The 17,050-nt window shown below is 34.6% G+C and overlaps 3 protein-coding genes across 8 annotated transcripts in view; 1 reads left to right on the forward strand and 2 right to left on the reverse strand.

Annotated features, from left to right (window-relative positions):
- Window positions 1–7,874, reverse strand: part of LOC129239668 (zinc finger protein 761-like) — a 31,905-nt gene extending 24,031 nt beyond the window's left edge. For 5 of the 6 annotated variants that reach the window (XM_054875353.1, XM_054875349.1, XM_054875348.1 and 2 more), the window contains exons 1-4: window positions 7,505–7,874; window positions 7,310–7,450; window positions 3,384–3,467; window positions 3,112–3,243 (exon numbers count right to left, since the gene is read on the reverse strand). In XM_054875353.1, the coding sequence (XP_054731328.1) occupies window positions 3,112–3,243; window positions 3,384–3,467; window positions 7,310–7,450; window positions 7,505–7,774 (627 nt within the window). In that variant the 5' untranslated portion in view covers window positions 7,775–7,874. The remainder of the gene's footprint in view (window positions 1–3,111; window positions 3,244–3,383; window positions 3,468–7,309; window positions 7,451–7,504) is intronic. The other variant, XM_054875350.1, reaches the window with a different exon arrangement.
- Window positions 1–13,661, forward strand: part of LOC129238300 (uncharacterized) — a 44,413-nt gene extending 30,752 nt beyond the window's left edge. Inside the window, exons 6-10 of the mRNA XM_054873343.1 lie at window positions 11,462–11,747; window positions 11,808–11,942; window positions 12,011–12,103; window positions 12,158–12,484; window positions 12,565–13,661. Coding sequence (XP_054729318.1) covers window positions 11,462–11,747; window positions 11,808–11,942; window positions 12,011–12,103; window positions 12,158–12,484; window positions 12,565–13,539 — 1,816 coding nt within the window. The 3' untranslated portion in view covers window positions 13,540–13,661. The remainder of the gene's footprint in view (window positions 1–11,461; window positions 11,748–11,807; window positions 11,943–12,010; window positions 12,104–12,157; window positions 12,485–12,564) is intronic.
- Window positions 13,662–16,058: 2,397 nt separating this feature from the next.
- Window positions 16,059–16,911, reverse strand: LOC129237649 (DNA-directed RNA polymerases I, II, and III subunit RPABC1). The gene has a single exon (XM_054872522.1). The coding sequence runs from the start codon at window positions 16,787–16,789 to the stop codon at window positions 16,157–16,159; it is 633 nt and encodes a 210-aa protein (XP_054728497.1). The 5' UTR covers window positions 16,790–16,911; the 3' UTR covers window positions 16,059–16,156.
- Between the last annotated feature and the right edge of the window lie 139 nt (window positions 16,912–17,050).

Below are 17,050 nucleotides of genomic sequence, written 5' to 3' on the forward strand. Positions count from 1 at the left end.
AGTACACAACGGAACTGGTTCCAAACTTAAAAATGCATTGGAAACGGCCCTTTCGAGTTTAGTATGGTACGGTACATTTGTCATTCTCTTCATCAGTTTTGAATACTTCTCTGTAAGAAATTCGATCATCATCATTCATCTGAAGTCGTCATCAACTAAATTCCATTGTTTAAATCGAGAAGCGAGCGTTTCAGATTGTCTTCCCGATAGAAGTAAATCACGAGAAAGATCCTGAAAATCTGAATTTGATACAATGTGTCGTTCTGAAGACTTAGAACCAGACGGAAAGTACTCTTCATCATCAGGTTTATTGTTATCAGTTTGATCATCATCAGCAATGAGTTGAACTTCCTTCAGTTCATGACCTGCAGTTGAGTCAATCATATCGTCCAAGACTACGGGGTTCTTAACAATTGCAACATCAGCATACTTTATGTGCTTTCGAGTTTTATAATGATGACCGTTTACGTCCGTTTTACAAAAATAACAATCATCTGGTTTATGATAAGGCTGATGATGCCACATCATCGGAGAATATTGAGAAATTCGACTTTTCTGGCAACGTTTTGATTTATATCTCTTGAATTTCAATGAAACAAACAATAAAACGTTGATGTTTTAATAAGGTTAAATTATAATAACAAACTTCTTTTGTTAATCAATGTACAGTGTGAACTTTGGTACACTTGGGAGCTTTTTCATATTTCTATTGAAAAAAAATGTGCTATAATATGTCAGATATTTTCGTAAGTTCTGACCAGTTCTGTTGTATGCAGTACAGTGTACTCTTATGTATACATATACACTCCAATAAATATTACGTATCTATGATAACGCATCAAAACACGTCCTTATTCCCATTTAGCGTAAGTTATACCTACATACCAAATTAGTAAAATAAAAAAAATAAAATCTTAAAACCCACACAACTCTATTAATTTTAGTTCAATTACAGTCGAATATAGCTCATTCGACGCAAAATTAAATTTACTATAACAGTAGTGTAGTGTAGGAAATTTCTCCTATACCATGTTTCTTAGTTTTACTATACCTACAAGTTGTACTCGTAAAAGTATAATTTCACTGTCGCACAGTGTTATTTATTTTATTATGATATTTTACACAATAAAATAAAAGAAATCTTACTGAAAGATAAGAAGATTTGTGATCTTGGTACTTATATAAAGTGGGTCACGTGCGAAATTTAAATATTTGAAAACTTTTTTTTTACATAAATGATTTATTTAAACGTGTTATTTAAATCTAGATGAGGAAAAAGAGCAGCGAAAAAAGTAAAGAGAGTTGCAAACGGTGGAGAGAAAAGCTAAAGGAAGATCAAATCAAATTCCAAAACAATAAATTAAAAAACAGGGAAAGAATGCGAAATGCTAGGCAAAAGTGGAAAGCGTTGACCGAAGGAAATAATGAAATGATTGAAAAGAAAAGACTGTATGAGCGCATACGTAAGAGGCAAAGTCGGAAGAAGCTCGCAGAAATGCGAAATGCAAAGTAACAAGCCTTACAAATGCAAGCAACCGTTGGCTAAAGCTGTAAAACTGTGAAGACATGCAGAAAGAATTAAAAGTACTCGAAGTTTTGTTTAAAAAGCAAACATATATAACAAACTATAACATAACTATTCGTAATATGATTCGATTTTGTTGCACAAATGGAGACAAATATTTTCTGCTGCCCCCCGACGGCGATAGAATTTTGTATGAGGAGCTTTTTCATGGCATGCAATTCTGTCAAAAAAATATCGGGATAATTGTTCATTTAAAAAGCGCGCGTTACACATATGCCTGAATTTTTTTTTTTTTTTATTGGAATGTTGGCCTATAGTGTCGCGTTTGAGCGTGATCTGTTAATTAGCTTGTTTTTGACATTTAATTATATCAGTCAACCGCAGGGGTGCTCTGCGATTTTCACTATGGATAAAATATCAAACAAAGAATTTGTTGTTGTTGTTGTAGCAGCATAAACATTCCTCGTACTTACATACGGGTAATGCTGCTGGATTGACAGTGCTTGGCCGCATATAAATCCGGGTCGTTTCGGTAACGTAGAACCGACTGTCGTGGAAACGAACAAAGAATTTGTCTTAAATTTTGTGTTTGAACGTGATTTCTTGTACCAAATCGTTGAAAATGATGCATAAAGCCTATGACGAGTGTGCTTCATCAAAAACACGGGTCTACGAGTGGTATAAGACTTTTGCAGAGGGCCGAGAAGTTGTGGAAGATTTTCCCCGATCTGGTCGCCCATCAACGTCTTCAACGGATGAAAACGTCGCCAAAGCCAAGGAAATGGTGCTAGAAAACCATCATTTAAGTTTCGTGACCTTAGCGTGTCTCACGAATCAATATGCAACATTTTTCACCATCAATTGGGCATGAGACGCAAGGCTGCTCGACTAATTCCAAGAGAGTTGGATTATTTTCAAAAAATTCATCAGAAGACATGGTTGAGTAAGTGAATTCGGACCCAATGTTTATCCAGCGCATCATAACAGTAAACTCATGGATCTGGCACAAAAACTTAAATTGCCACTCCGCGGACGCAGCTTTAATTCGATAGAGACCATTAAAGATAATTCGCTGAAGGAGCTGAAGAAGATCTCCTCAAACGCGTTTAAAAGGCGCTTTGATGACTGGAGTAATCGTTGGCATATTTGTATTGCCTCGAATGGAGCTTATTTTGAAGGCGCCAAAATAAATTTTTATGATTAAACAATTATTTCGCGTTTTATTGAACGATTTTCGGTACTTTTTTGACAGAATGTATATACGCTCAGAAGTTCGCCATTGTTTGCCAAGGAGCTATCGCTTTTTAGAAAAACCAAACCCCTTTTCTTTCACTTGTGTATCGTGCAAACAGTGGGTTTTAATCCCATGCACTGCTGAAAGGTAATCAAGCAACATCCCATTCGGCTACGGCGGTGGCCACACTTAAGTAAAAATGTCAAAAGCAGTTGTCCTTGTTAACGAACCGGAATACTTAACTTTTTATTTCATAGCCCTGATTTTTGATTTAATAAATATATCAAACCTTCTTGGCAAACAAAAAAAAACCAAGCGTGGTATTGCGTTATTAATATTATAAAAAAGTTACCTGATTCTCATCTAGATTATAACTGCTTCTATGTGCGCGCTGTCTATCGTAAGCAGTTTCTGAAATCCTTTTTGTCTCCCCAATTTCAATAAGAAGATCAGAGTCACCGGGACCATCTCTATTGTCAAATTTCTGTTAATACACAAAATAATATCGAAAGCAAAGTTAAGATAATAAATTTTAAAACTGATAAAACTAAAAATATGGATGAGCACAGTATGAAATATTTATTAAACCATTTATTGTTATTTTCATTAACTAAATTAACTTACCTTTTCCTCTTTTATTTCACATTTCTTTCTATGGCGCAAATTCGTTCCACTAACTTTTTTCGAAGCATCTACTTTACTGGATTGCTGAAAATAGCAAACAAAGATTCTTTGTACTTTAAAATAGTAATACACAATAATTCAATAGCAATATGTTAACTAATCAATTTGTAGCAGAAATTATAAATTATACTTAACCCTTAACTGGTCCGGCGTCGTCTGAGAGACTACGTCATATAAACAAATCCTGTTTATTTGCTACTGGAACCACCTACATACGGGTCGCTCCGCCTATTCCTTCCCCTATTGGTCATTAAAAAATAGTCACATTTCTGTCGATTTTGTTCAGTTATACTCTAAGTTAGGAACGATTATATTTGCGCGGTAGTCTGTCAGACTACGCCGGACCCTTTACGTTACTTTAGTGCGTGTTTCAAATATAGTGAGTTATGGCTGGGCCATCTAAACGGGTGCGTTTCTGCGATTGTGATTATGAAGAAACTCTCTCTAAGTGGAATAACGAAGACACTGATAGTGGTAGCGATATAGACGATGTGTCAGACGACTATAATATTGAGTCAGAGCATGACACTAACTCGGAATTATCTGAATATGAGGAGGACAATGACAGTGATGAAGTGGACTCAACGGAAAGTGAAAAGAAATATATATATGGCAAAAATCGGTATCAGAAGTTCATCCATCATCTAAAGTCCGAAAACATAACATTGTGATGAAAGTTCCCATACTGAAATCAAAGGCAAGGATGCTTGGTGAGTCTGCAGATCCGCTAGCTATTTGGGGCTTACTTTTTAGTGACAATATATTTGAACATATTATGCAGTGCACTAACAAAAAGCTAAATTCGATGAGTGAAAAATATTCTGCTGTTTCAAAACACCACCTATTTGCAACAGATGGAACTGGAAGGGACATATTCAGAGCAGTTCTCAGTAAGAAAAGATTTGCTGTCCTTTTGGCTGCGATAAGATTTGATAATCGAGAAGATAGAGAAGAACGCAAAAAGGATGACCCTACTGCAGCTATATCCTTCGTGTTTAACAGTTTTATAGATAATTGCCAAAGTTTATATGGATTAGGGCAATCTGCTACTGTAGACGAAATGCTGGTGAGTTTCCGTGGGAGATGCCGCTTTAAGATGTAGATGCCAAACAAGCCAGCAAAATATGGCCTTAAAATTCAGTGCTTAACAGACGCGAGAAACAGCTATCTTTATAATGCTTATATCTATTGCGGAAAGGACTCGGATGGTTTTGGTATCAGTGACGAAGATAAGAAACTTTTAAAACCTACGCAAGCAGTATTACGCCTAGCAACGCCGCTCTTCAACAGCAATCGCAACATAACAGCTGATAACTGGTATTCTTCAATAAAGTTAGTGGACGCCCTTCTAAAGAAAAATTTAACGTATGTAGGCACCCTAAAAAAAAATAAACTCGAAATACCACAGACCTTCCTACCCAATCGCAAAAGAGCTGCTGGATCAACATTCTATGGATTTAGGGATGAATGCACAATAATTTCCCACGTTGGAAAAGCCACAATTCTGATATCTTCTATTCACGACAGAGAATACACTGACCAATTAACTAATAAACCAGAAATAATCACCTTTTATAACGAAAATAAAGGAGGAGTTGATTCCATTGACGAAAAGTGTTCAAAAAGTACATCCAGTCGTCGTAGTCGAAGGTGGCCATTGACAATCTTTTTCCGTGTCTTGGATATTTCTGCGGTAAATTCTTATATTCTTCATCAGTGTTACAAAAACAATTCAATAATAAAAGAAAAAAATGTTTTTGGAAAACAGCTAGCTAAGCAATTGGTGGAAGATCATATGAAACGGCGCATAACAATGATGAATATACCACGTGAAATACGAACCATGATTAGAAGGATACTTAGAGTTCCAGAAGAACAACCAACTAATGATGAAACAAATCTTATTCTGCAAAAACGTAAGATTTGCCATATATGTCCTAGCAACAAACACAGGATGACCAAATACCTATGCGTTTATTGCAAGAATCCAGTCTGCTTAGGGTGCACAGATCCAATCTGCAAAAACTGTATCTAAAACTTGTGAACTTTGGGCCTTGCTGGATACAAAACCACCTTCAACTTTCCATATCTTTATGAGTTTTATGGTTATATAATGATTTATAAATCAATTCTTAAAAAAAAAAATAGTTAACTAGCTTGTTCTCACTTTTTTATGATTTTCGGAAAGAATAAGCATTTTTTTTGTAGATGTGTGGTACATTATTCCTTCTTGTGTTTATAATTTGTTAGACTTTGCCCCAATTGCATGTATTTTTACTAAATATAGTTCATTTATGTTCATAATATCGATGTTTATTAAAAAATAATAATAACTTTATGTTGTGTTTTATTATTGAGCTTCAAAACGTACTCGTCTCACAGACTACGCCGGACCAGTTATGTTACTCATGGAGTACCGGACCAGTTAAGGGTTAAAAGGCGAAGTACAATCAGTAGTTTTCCCCCACAGGAACTATTTAAAGAAAATGTCCATTAAAGGTTTTCAAAGCTTTCTATCAAGTCAGGTTTAGTATAATGCGACATGGACAATTTTAGGCAAAGTATGATTTATTTAATGAAAATTGGTGTAGCTGTATCAGAGTGGTTGAGGAACAATATTTATAACCCCAATATTCCAGAAATAAGAATTTTACAATTATTTGCCTTCAAAGAGCCTTCGGGAGCTTCACTATATTATGGCACATTATAATATATTTTTTTCTAAATTTCACTTCAATTCACAAAATATACAGTCACAAGGGTGATTTGACTTGTTATTATACCTGTATTCGAAATATTTAAATGAAAATTAAATGGAAATGCATTTATCAATGTGAACAATATATCAAATAACAATTTATTGGAATTAACAAGAGTATTTTGTTGCACAATATGAACTAAAATGAAGTTTGTTTGTTTGTTTGTTAACAGTAAATGAGGTATTTCAGTGCAGTGTTGATGATGGGGATGGGGGCTATTGTGTCTACACACACGCATATAACGTCTGACAATTTTTGGTGTCATGGTTTTAACGCGGAAAGGAGTTCTACACAAAAATGCTGCGGATGACATAGCCGGAGATGGACTGATGAGAGCCATTTTTTTGAAGCGCGGCCGAACGACGCACACGCGGAAAAGAGTTCTAACAAAAAAAAAAAAACGAACACGAGGACTCCTTTGCAAAGCTTATTGAAGCAATACAATACACTTATAAAAGTGCTTTTTGGTTCTTAATTACTTTACTACTTTCTATGATTGCCTATATATCATCTTTTCAAATTTCGAAGATTTCTACAGTTGTATAACATAATCCAGACAATCGCGCGGTTTTTATTCCAAATTTCCTCCTGCGACGATTTTTCAATAAAAGTCAATATTCAAATTTTCAAAAATGTTTTTCAATTTTAAACTAAAGCAAAAAATACTGCGGATTTATAAACATCCGTCCAGTGAACGTCTCTGAATACGTACTTCGTTCTTATTTGAGGTATCTGGCAATACCAACTTTTCGTTAAATTACAAAACTTTAGCAATAAATTACTAAAAATTATATGCCTCTGGAGGGTGGCGTTTTCCTTTTTATGATGGGTATACACCATCTATACCACCTTACATCCTTTTTTCAAAGCGTGTTGCATTATACTAAATATTTCCAATTCTATGTTATGAACTTGAAAGAAAGAAGGCTAGAAGCTAAAGCTCCGACCTGATATGTACCCAGAAACAGTGTGACCTTTATTACCTATACAAACATTAGAGAGTATTGAGTGTTTGGAGAAGCTAGCGCCCTATCCTTACTCGCCTACCACGTTTACAAACACAGCGGCATTGTATCAAACATTTCCCATATCAGAAAATAATATTACCCCACTTACTTGGATTTCTTCGTCGAAAAACTCCTCTGATATATCTTCTTTAATATCAAGCGAAGTGCCTATTTCGGCTGTATCCAATTCAATTTCAACTCTTTCAAAGTCTTTTAACACGAATTCATCTTCGTAATTTTCCTGTAAAAATATGTTTTTTAATAAAGGAACAATTTGAGGCACGGTTCGACCAACCTGAGCAGCATCCTCTTCGTCCACATATTCTTTCACTTCGCATGGTTCCTGCTTTAGTTCAGGTGGAGAAAACTCACAAATGTGGTCCTCGTACATATGTTGGATGAAGTTTTCCATTTGAAGAAATGTATATTCACAAAAACCGCAGTTTAGGAAAAATTCTGACTTCTCCGGTGACAACAATATAGCAATTTCCCCGCATGTTTTTAAATCACTACACTCAATTTTAACGTTTTTAATATGCAGCTCCATTATACCGTCCTGTACCATACACTTTAGCAAACACAAATCTTGAATTTAACAATAGTAAAAAGGCAAACAATTTATAAACAAATCGCCTAATGAAGCACTTATAACCATTCTCCAATAAATCAAGAAATGGTAGCTGTAAAAAATATTCGATAACAAACTCGTGGTATTCACGAATTGATGTCGCAGTCGCCGAACTTCGCCCAGTAAAGATACGTTGACATACGCAGTAATTAGCAATACAACCGAAAAAATTAATCTACCCGTTCACATATGGCGGTTTAGCTGCAAAATTGACAATCAGCGGCTAAGACTGTTTTGAAAGCTTTTTCTTCATAGAAATTGGTTTCGTCGAATATTTTAGTGTAATTATTTTCAACGATATAAAGAAAATACAAGGCGACGGAATAGTTAACTTAATTGCGCAATTGGCTGCTAGTAATAGGCAGCTGGATGAAATATACACATTCTTTTTTTGTAATATGAACACATAAGTAATAGAATCTAACAAACATTTTTTAGAATTATTTCCACACCTCTTTTCTTTGCCGGCGTCCACTTTACGTTCCCCTTACATTAGTAATAAAAATTATCCATAACACAGAAAATACTTAGTTGTATAGGGAACAGTATGGCTATAATCAAAGATTTTTTGTAATCTCTAATTTCGGCAGAGAAATTGTGTACGAATAATCTCGCTTTTTAATTACGGATTGGAAGTTAAGCACGAAAAAGTATATACCCGGCTGATATGTGAACCTATTATAAAACAGAACCAAATTTTTCGATGAATTCAATTAATCAAAGTCTTAAATATCATGTTTATAATGTAGCAAGTCATTTCTGCAAGTGAGACATGTTCACGAGCAGGTGAACGTTCGTTTTTAATTTGGATTTATGTTTTTACATTTATTTCTTCTTTTTAAGCGGTTCCAAATAGTTGTCAACTAAGTTTTGAATGCGTCCAAATAGGGTACAACTTAATGTTCGAAAAAATACGAAGTTCGTAATCATAACAGGCATTTAAAGCAATGGACATCATTGTTATAATTTTTGTGGATACGAACACGGGATGCCGATTGCATGTGCGAGTAGTTGCAAGACCGTGCACGTGGGTCTGCTATTTCTTAGGATGTGTTTCTCTACTATTTTTCATATCCTCATCGACCATGGGTATTTGAAGATTTTTGGCTATGTTAACATGGACGAAGGCTGTGATTTTAACGCATATCATTAACGCAATTTCAGTTTTTTTGGGGAAAGAACCGCTTTTATGTTCCCCGTTGCGTTAGCAAATCAGCTGATTCTACCAAAATCTATTTGTTTATATATCTCATTTGCAAATGGTCATAATGCTAGCTCGTTTCTCAGGCCTTTAATTAAATGCGGTATTCATTTTTGACTCAAGCTCATTTTTCCGCCCATATGCACACTTCAAGTGTGGAGAAAATAAAAATAAATCTTATTATTTTGTCGCCGTAAAACTAACCGACGGCAACAAATCCGTCCAAGCTGCAATTCTGTGCAATTCCGTGCTACTAAATATGTTCTACTTTTGCCAGTGGGTAATCAACCCGTTACCCAATGTCCGCTGCAATTCTGTTCAAAGGGTTATATGCATTAGTAGTGTGCCACCATTAAAGAAATGGTTCTACAAGGGTTATCTATATAAGGTGGTGTGATTCGATTAGATAATTTATTCTTCTTCAACTTGCCTTAAATTTAGAAATGCAGAACTAATGTTATCTATTTGTAGTTCATTCATTCCATTCGTTGATTCTCTTTACGTTGACAGTTCTAGTTTAAAAAATGTTGTTATTGCTCGAATGCCACCACCTTGACTAGATTCGCCTTGGTTTTTTATTACATATACAAGAAAGATAGAATACATTTTTGCGCTTTCCGAATTCGCTGTGTCGTAAGACTCCATGCATAAACAAATAAAAGGGAGGGGAATTATGATGAGGAAGAGTATGAGAAAGCAATGCACACACACACACACCTTCTTGTCACATAAAAACGCAAACAAACTGCATTTCGAGGCATTATACCTGTTAATTTGTGTCTTCACAATTCACCTCAAGATACTTCGTTTTCATTAGTTTGTGTAAATTAAGGGGCTCCGTACACGGGTCGTATCGTTACCATATCGTCAGCAGCACTCCATTATTTTTTTAATGTAGCGACGATGACGATACGCGTGCTTGTTTACACACAAAATAGCTAGCTATCGTACAAGTGCTAGTTGTCAATATGTCGAGCGATGAAGAAGAATTCATTTCATTGTATTATCTTCTCCATCGGAGGAGAAATAAAAGAAAAAGGAGGTACTGGGTTCATCCGTACTTTAGGAATAACTCAAACAACAGATTATGCATTGCCACAATGGAGTTACAAGAGGATGATTACAAATTTCAGACTTTTGCTCACACGTATGATTGCAATGATTATCAATTTCAGACATTTTACAAAATGTTTAAAAATGCTTTTAGAAAGCTTATAGAAATTTTGAAGCTGGCTATTCAGAAACGAAATAAAACAATTTATTAGCGTACAGGATATTTGACGGCTCTGCTGTACGATAGGCGTCATGCTGCATGCTTGCTGTGACGAGTACGAGCAGCTGACGATCCGTGCGCGGTTCGCCATTTGAACACAAGTGTGCGACAATGAAGCGTATGCCTCGCGTACGCTTCGATGAGGATACGACCCGTGTGCGGAGACCCTAAATCTCACAAAGCATAATATTACCAAGCCATTTACTAAATTTTCACAAACATGTATGTTCTCCTCCTTTGGTTTGTTTTGTGTTGGCAAGGGACGTCAGACTTATCAAAATCGCGAAGAATAAAGTAACTGTTTTGGGAAGTACTTAATTCGCCTTGTTACATAAAATGGATTTTTTAACCAATCCAAGAATGTTAGAGAAGAAATTGCGCTATCAGAATACGGTGTGTCGTTAGATTGGATGAATTAACATGCAAAAGGAAGGAGAATTACTTGTTTTTGAAGAGCAAGAGTAGACGAAAGCAATGAAAACAACCAAACGCAAGATTTTATTCACACAGACACATACTTTCTACACACGGCGCTTCCGCATAACAACGCAAACAAACTGAATTTCGAGGCTTTACATTCATTTGTGCTTTAAGAATTTAACACCCGGTGCTTCGTTTTCATTAGTTTTATTAGTTTAAATCTCACAAATCACAATATTACCAAGCCATTCACGGAATGTGAAAATGAACATGAAATGAACACGTAGTTTTTTCTATTTTTGTTTGTTTTGTTCGTTTGTTTTGTATTGCGAACTGAGTTGATGTCAGACTTGTCAAAATCAAATAAAGTAACTGTTGTTTAATGGCGCGTCCTTAGATACTCTATTCGCCTTGTAACCAATTGATTCAAGCGAACTGTCAAATAATCATGGATAAGTTTTCTGTTTTGGCTATTTGGCTCACTGTATATTTACACTGTAGTTCAATCGTCTGTATTTGCCCAAAAGTATTAAGGCCAATTTATATACTGATACCAATCGAAATAAACCGAAAAGTTTGAAATCTAACATAAACAAGTAACTTTATAGTTTTGTCTCAACTGATAATTGATAAATCCCCAAACAAAGGCAGCAAAACAACTTTAAAGATTTGGAAGTACACAAACAGTGATTTTTGAAGGCACTTCAAGCTCAAAATAACCATAAACTACTTTGCAACTATACATAATAATGGCACTCGATATTAAGGAAGAAATTAAATTGTCAAATACGAAAAAATGTGGGGAAATAACAGCATTGTTCTCTATAGGAAAGAAAGATTTTTTACTGAATTGCGATTTTTGCGAATGTTCTTTCCTACAGTTGGAAAACTTCGTGTGTCATATGTACGAAGACCATCTGTCCGAATTTCCAGAGCTAAAATCTGATGAAGAAAATGTGCAAATATATGAGGATAACGAAAATGTGAAATCTTTGGTGAAGCTAGAAAGGATAGAGGTAAATTTGGATGAATTCAAAAGGTTTATTAAAAATTTTTATCTAAAAAATGTTTTACAGGTCGTCGAGGATTACGATAGTTGTTCAAGAGATTTTGAAAGAGTTGAAATAGAATTGGATTCAGTCGATACAAGGGAGACACTAGATAACAGTGAAGACGAGATGTCAGGAAACGCAATGGACGAATGCAGTTATGTAAGATTGAAATAGTTTAAATCCTGTCTACTATTCATACCCAAATAAATATTAATTCCACTTGCCAGGATATGAATAGCTATGATGAATCCAATGATACTGAAGGGTCATATAAAGTTTGTGAGAATAATGATGACGTAGAAGCGATTGCTGAACGAGAGGTTCGTAGAAATGCATATTTTTATTATTTAATATTAATTAATATTCCTCTACAGTCGATCGATCTGAAGAAAATGTTCCCTATCGCGAAGATGCAGTTAATTTTTTCAAGTTACGTAGCTCATCCTGCGCTATGGGATAAAGAAATTAGAACTTCAATATGTTATAAAGAGAAAACCGAATTGTTCAAGATTATAGCTGCAGAAGTAGGCATGCCAGATGAATGGGAAAACATTCGAAAGCTAATTAAGAAACTACGCTTTAAAATTCAAACAGAGATTATACGCAAAAGGATTTATGAATCAAAAGGCCGTTTGTATACACCTACTTGGTATACAGATCCGAACTCTTTTTTGAAACAAAGGCCTGGTCCACCAAAAGAGGTGAGTCATTAATAACTTTCTAAATTTTAAACGTAAGAAATTTTGTAATTGTCATTTTAAAAAAAATAAATTCTTTTCAGCCCAAAGTAGAAGCAAGAAAAAGTACCGATCTTCCTTCCACATCTATTACCGATGCGCAATGTATGATTTTAGCTGCACTTTACAAAGGTTTACCATGCCTGTGGAATGAAAAAGATATTACCTATAGATTTAGTAATCGACGCCGGGAAGCATTGACACTTATACATACAGAATTTAACATGAAATCTGGCCTAAATATAACCGAACAAGATTTGGAAAGAGAAATTGCAAGGCTGCGGAAAATTTGTTCAAAAGAAAAGAGACAAAAAATAAAGTACAAAAAAACTCAATCTATGTATATTCCAACTTGCCCGTATTATGATCACATTTCATTCCTCGAAGTCGATGTTGGCCCATATGAATGCTCTATATGTGAAAAATTACTGGCGGGATTGGGACAGTACAAAGTTCACTTAGCATCTCACGATGGTTCGCTGCCATTTAAATGCCATCTCTGCGGACATGGTTTTCAGGTGGCCGCTAATTTAACCGTCCATTTACGAAGACATGTCCAAGACTACACGTATATATGTGAGATATGCGACAAAGCTTTTGCTACATCTACAGATTTAAAAATTCATATACGTTCCCACACTGGTGAAAAACCATACTTTTGTGATATTTGCGGTAAAAAACTTCAAACCGCATCACTATTCAGTACGCATATGCGACGGCATGAGAATCGACCACGCCACAAGTGTGAAGTATGCTCAAAAACTTTCTATACAAGAAAATTAATAAAGGAGCACATGAATGTACACACAAAAATTCGAGACAAAATTTGTAATGTGTGCAACAAAGGATTCACAAGTACTAAACACCTAAACCAACATAAACAGATCCATGCAGCAGAAAAGAAATATTTATGTAAAATTTGTGGTAAACGCTTCGCACAATATGCAGGTCTTAGTGGACATATGAAATCGCATGGGACAACGTTAACCAATAGCACAACTAAAGACCTTCTTGATTAATATATTTTTTTTTACTAAATTTACTATTAAAATAATTTAAGTCCATTTAATTTTTTTGTAATTGAAAGCCAATCTCAATAAAAGGTAATTCATACTTTTGTTGCATCGAAAACACTTAATAATTCTAATTCTAACGCTTAATCTATATATATAAAAATGAAATGATGTTCGTTTGTACGCACTTTTTTGGGCCGAAACGAGGCCAATTTTATTCGTTCTTTTTTTCATATTATAGGGATCCACTAGGGGAATGTTTTTAGCAAAAAAAAATTTTTTTTAATATTTTCTTCATATAAAAAAAGAAAAAATCAAAATATTGTACAAAACAAAACTTGCTCGATTCTTAGATTATAGTAAGTTTCGAATCGACATTCATTTTATGTGTACAACTTTTTTTGAATTTTTCGTTATTGTGAAACGATTTGTGTCGTGTTGTAATTAAAGAGTCGAATACAGAAATTTCAAATGATTCGAATGAAAATAATGTTTCAATTCAATTGAGCAATGCTTTCCTTGACCAATTCTATATGGAAATGAATGATTGCAAACGATGTTTTCGGCTATGAGCAAATGTTGGAATCGAATGAAAAAGGAAAGAAACGCGAAATGATAAAAAAAATTCTTGGAAAATTTAAAATGAATGGTGCTTCATTGGAAAAATTCAAAGGTAATAAGAACATACACAAGATAAAGTTAGAATTCGAATTTTTAGATTTATTTTGTTTATTTCTCATTTTTTCAGAAGTACACCACACAACAACTCATTCGAACTCTGATTTTGAAATCCTGTTGGAATTGGTGATCGATAATTTTGTCACTATAATGGTCAATGGAAATTTTCATGTATCAGACCCTGCATATTATTTACCATATCAACTTTTTATGGAACATATGGACCAAATGAAGACAAAAAAATAATTTAGTTTTGTTTTGATTTTTTGCAACATTTTGGTTTTCAGTTAATACAATAAAAACAATACTGTTTTTTCGTGAACACAAGTGAACACAAAATTCTAGATTTATTACGTTGTTTGTTTAGTATTTTTTTAGAAAAAAAGTAAATTTTTTGGTTTTGAGGAAATTTGTTTATTGTTCCTATTTGTGAAGGCGTAGATATTTGTAAGTATTTAAACGTTAATGGAATACCACTATGACACATAATAGACAACATTTTTTCAAAGGGGTGTTTTTCAAAAATTATAAAAAAAATTGTTTTCAAAAATTTTGAAGAAATAAAGTAAAATAAAAAAATTTCGAAAGAATAAAATTTTTTCAAAACCACATTTTCCTCAAAAAGATAAAAGAAATTTCTTCGAAGAGGTGTTTTTCTAAAATTACAAAAAAAAAAAGAAATTTCAAAAATTTTAAACAAAAAAAATAAAATAAAACTTTTTCAAGGGTATGAAATTTTTTCAAAACAAAATTTTCTGAAAACCAAACAAAATTAAAAAAAAAAATGGTGTTTTCAAAGCATTTCATATTCCACTATTAATAGAGAATACATTTTTTCGAGGGGGTGTTTTTCAAAGCGGAAAAAAATCTTTTTTAGAAGAAGAAATTTGTTAGAGCGAAGTGTTTTTCAAAACTTAAAAAAACAGTTTTTAACCAAAAAAATAAACCTTTTTTCAAAAACAACAGGAATGATAACATTGCCTAACAATTTCTGCACTTTTCCCACGACTTTGCAACGGTACCAGACTTTGAAAGGGAAGTACAAAGAAGGAGAAGACGTTTTGATACCCAGAATTCCACTGATTCAGACGGATTCACCATTCGATTTCAAACGTTTGCAGTTCCCTATTCGCCTTGCCTTCGCTATGACAATTCATAAGGCGCAAGGACAGTCTCTACAAATGTGCGGTATTAATTTAGAATACCCAATTTTTTCTCATGGACAATTGTATGTAGCTTGCTCACGAGTTGGCAAACCATCGTCATTATTCATTTACGCGAAAGATGAAAAAACCAAAAACGTTGTCTACCAAAAAGTGTTACAATAAAGTTCGAATGAATTTGTATCAAAGAATTTGCTTTGTTTCGTATTAATTTTATTCTCTTTCAGCAAATCATTGAATTTTTCGCCTAGCGAAGCGGGCTAGGGTACGCTAGTTAATAATAAAATGATTTGTTCGCACGGTAGCCGGTGCTACATATCGGTATAACACGATTTTTTCCCGAACAAATGTTGGCGCCCCAGTAATCTATCCTTGTCTACTACGTTGAACCTCACCCCTCATTTAATAAAATTCACAATGGGTAAATACTATCAAAGAAGATCAATTCGATACTATGTCGGTCCCACGACAGTCGGTTCTATGTTACCGGAGCGAAGCGGATTTATATCCGGCCAAGGACTGTCACTCCAGCAGCATTCCCCGTACAAGTATGCGGAGTGTTAATGATGCTACATTAACCTTAATACTATATTCTGTAGGAGATAATTAAATCATAGTTAACTAACCATGTGCTCAATGCAGTTACAATAACAATTCCTCTTCTCAATAAAGAAAACATCATGCTAATATTTGCAAAATGCGAAAATTATGCCATGCAATTTAGGCATACTTTTTATTTTAAATTTATTTGATTAATGCTACAACTTAAATTATAATTGCCTTTAGCAAACAAGTCGGTAAGATATGTATCGCCCAGCCGTTTCGGATGAACGTATAATTTTAACCACTTGACCGCGTTTCAGACCGAAATAACGCGCCACAGGATCACCCGCTTGTATGCGCATTAACATATTCTCTTTCAGTTTATAACGTGCTAACAATTCTTGTTTCTCTTCCGGTGTCATCACCACATGTTCAGGCACTAATTCATGTTCGGTTATATTGATCAGTAATTCAGACTCAAGGAATTGTTCTAGAATATACTTAGGCGCCATGTCAACTAGAGATTGTTTGGCTGATGGTGTCATGCCTGCCTGTACTACTACAATCGCACGATGTATGTTCTCCTCTTGCATTCTTGTGCAATAAGTTTTGATGGTTTTTATACCGATTTTTGGTTCGTCCGGAAAGAAAACAAACATCTGATCAGTTGGATCATCATTATGTGCGACCAAAACAATGAGATCAGAACGTGCTGGCCGCTTCTCGCTTGGTTTGTCACCAAACATTTCTTTAAACTGCTCCAACGTTTGATCCAATTCATCCTGTGTTACAAGATAACCACGGTCGTGGCTTAGCTGCATAATTGTTTTTCGGATGCGCCATAGCTTGTAAGTTTCCGCTTCATCATCCATTGCAATTAAATACACGAACTTTTATCGGAGAAAAAATCAAGAATATTAGAATCAAATGCAGCCAGCACAATGCGACTTGAGAAAAATGAGCTGCTTTTCACTTTGACAGATATGTTCGACGAATTGCCAAAGACTTTTTGGTATTGATATAAGAATGTAAGAGAATCACCGACTTTGCCAAATATCGATAAGTCGACGGAACTTGATATCGACGTAAAAAATTAGGGCAAAACTTTCCATTACTACCACGATTTATTTGAA

This window comes from Anastrepha obliqua, chromosome 2 (genome assembly GCF_027943255.1).
Source record: "Anastrepha obliqua isolate idAnaObli1 chromosome 2, idAnaObli1_1.0, whole genome shotgun sequence".
Lineage (NCBI taxonomy): Eukaryota > Metazoa > Arthropoda > Insecta > Diptera > Tephritidae > Anastrepha > Anastrepha obliqua.

Excerpts from the sequence above, each read along its gene's own strand:
- LOC129237649 (XM_054872522.1), bottom strand. The coding sequence starts at position 16,789 with ATGGATGATGAAGCGGAAACTTACAAGCTATGGCGCATCCGAAAAACA.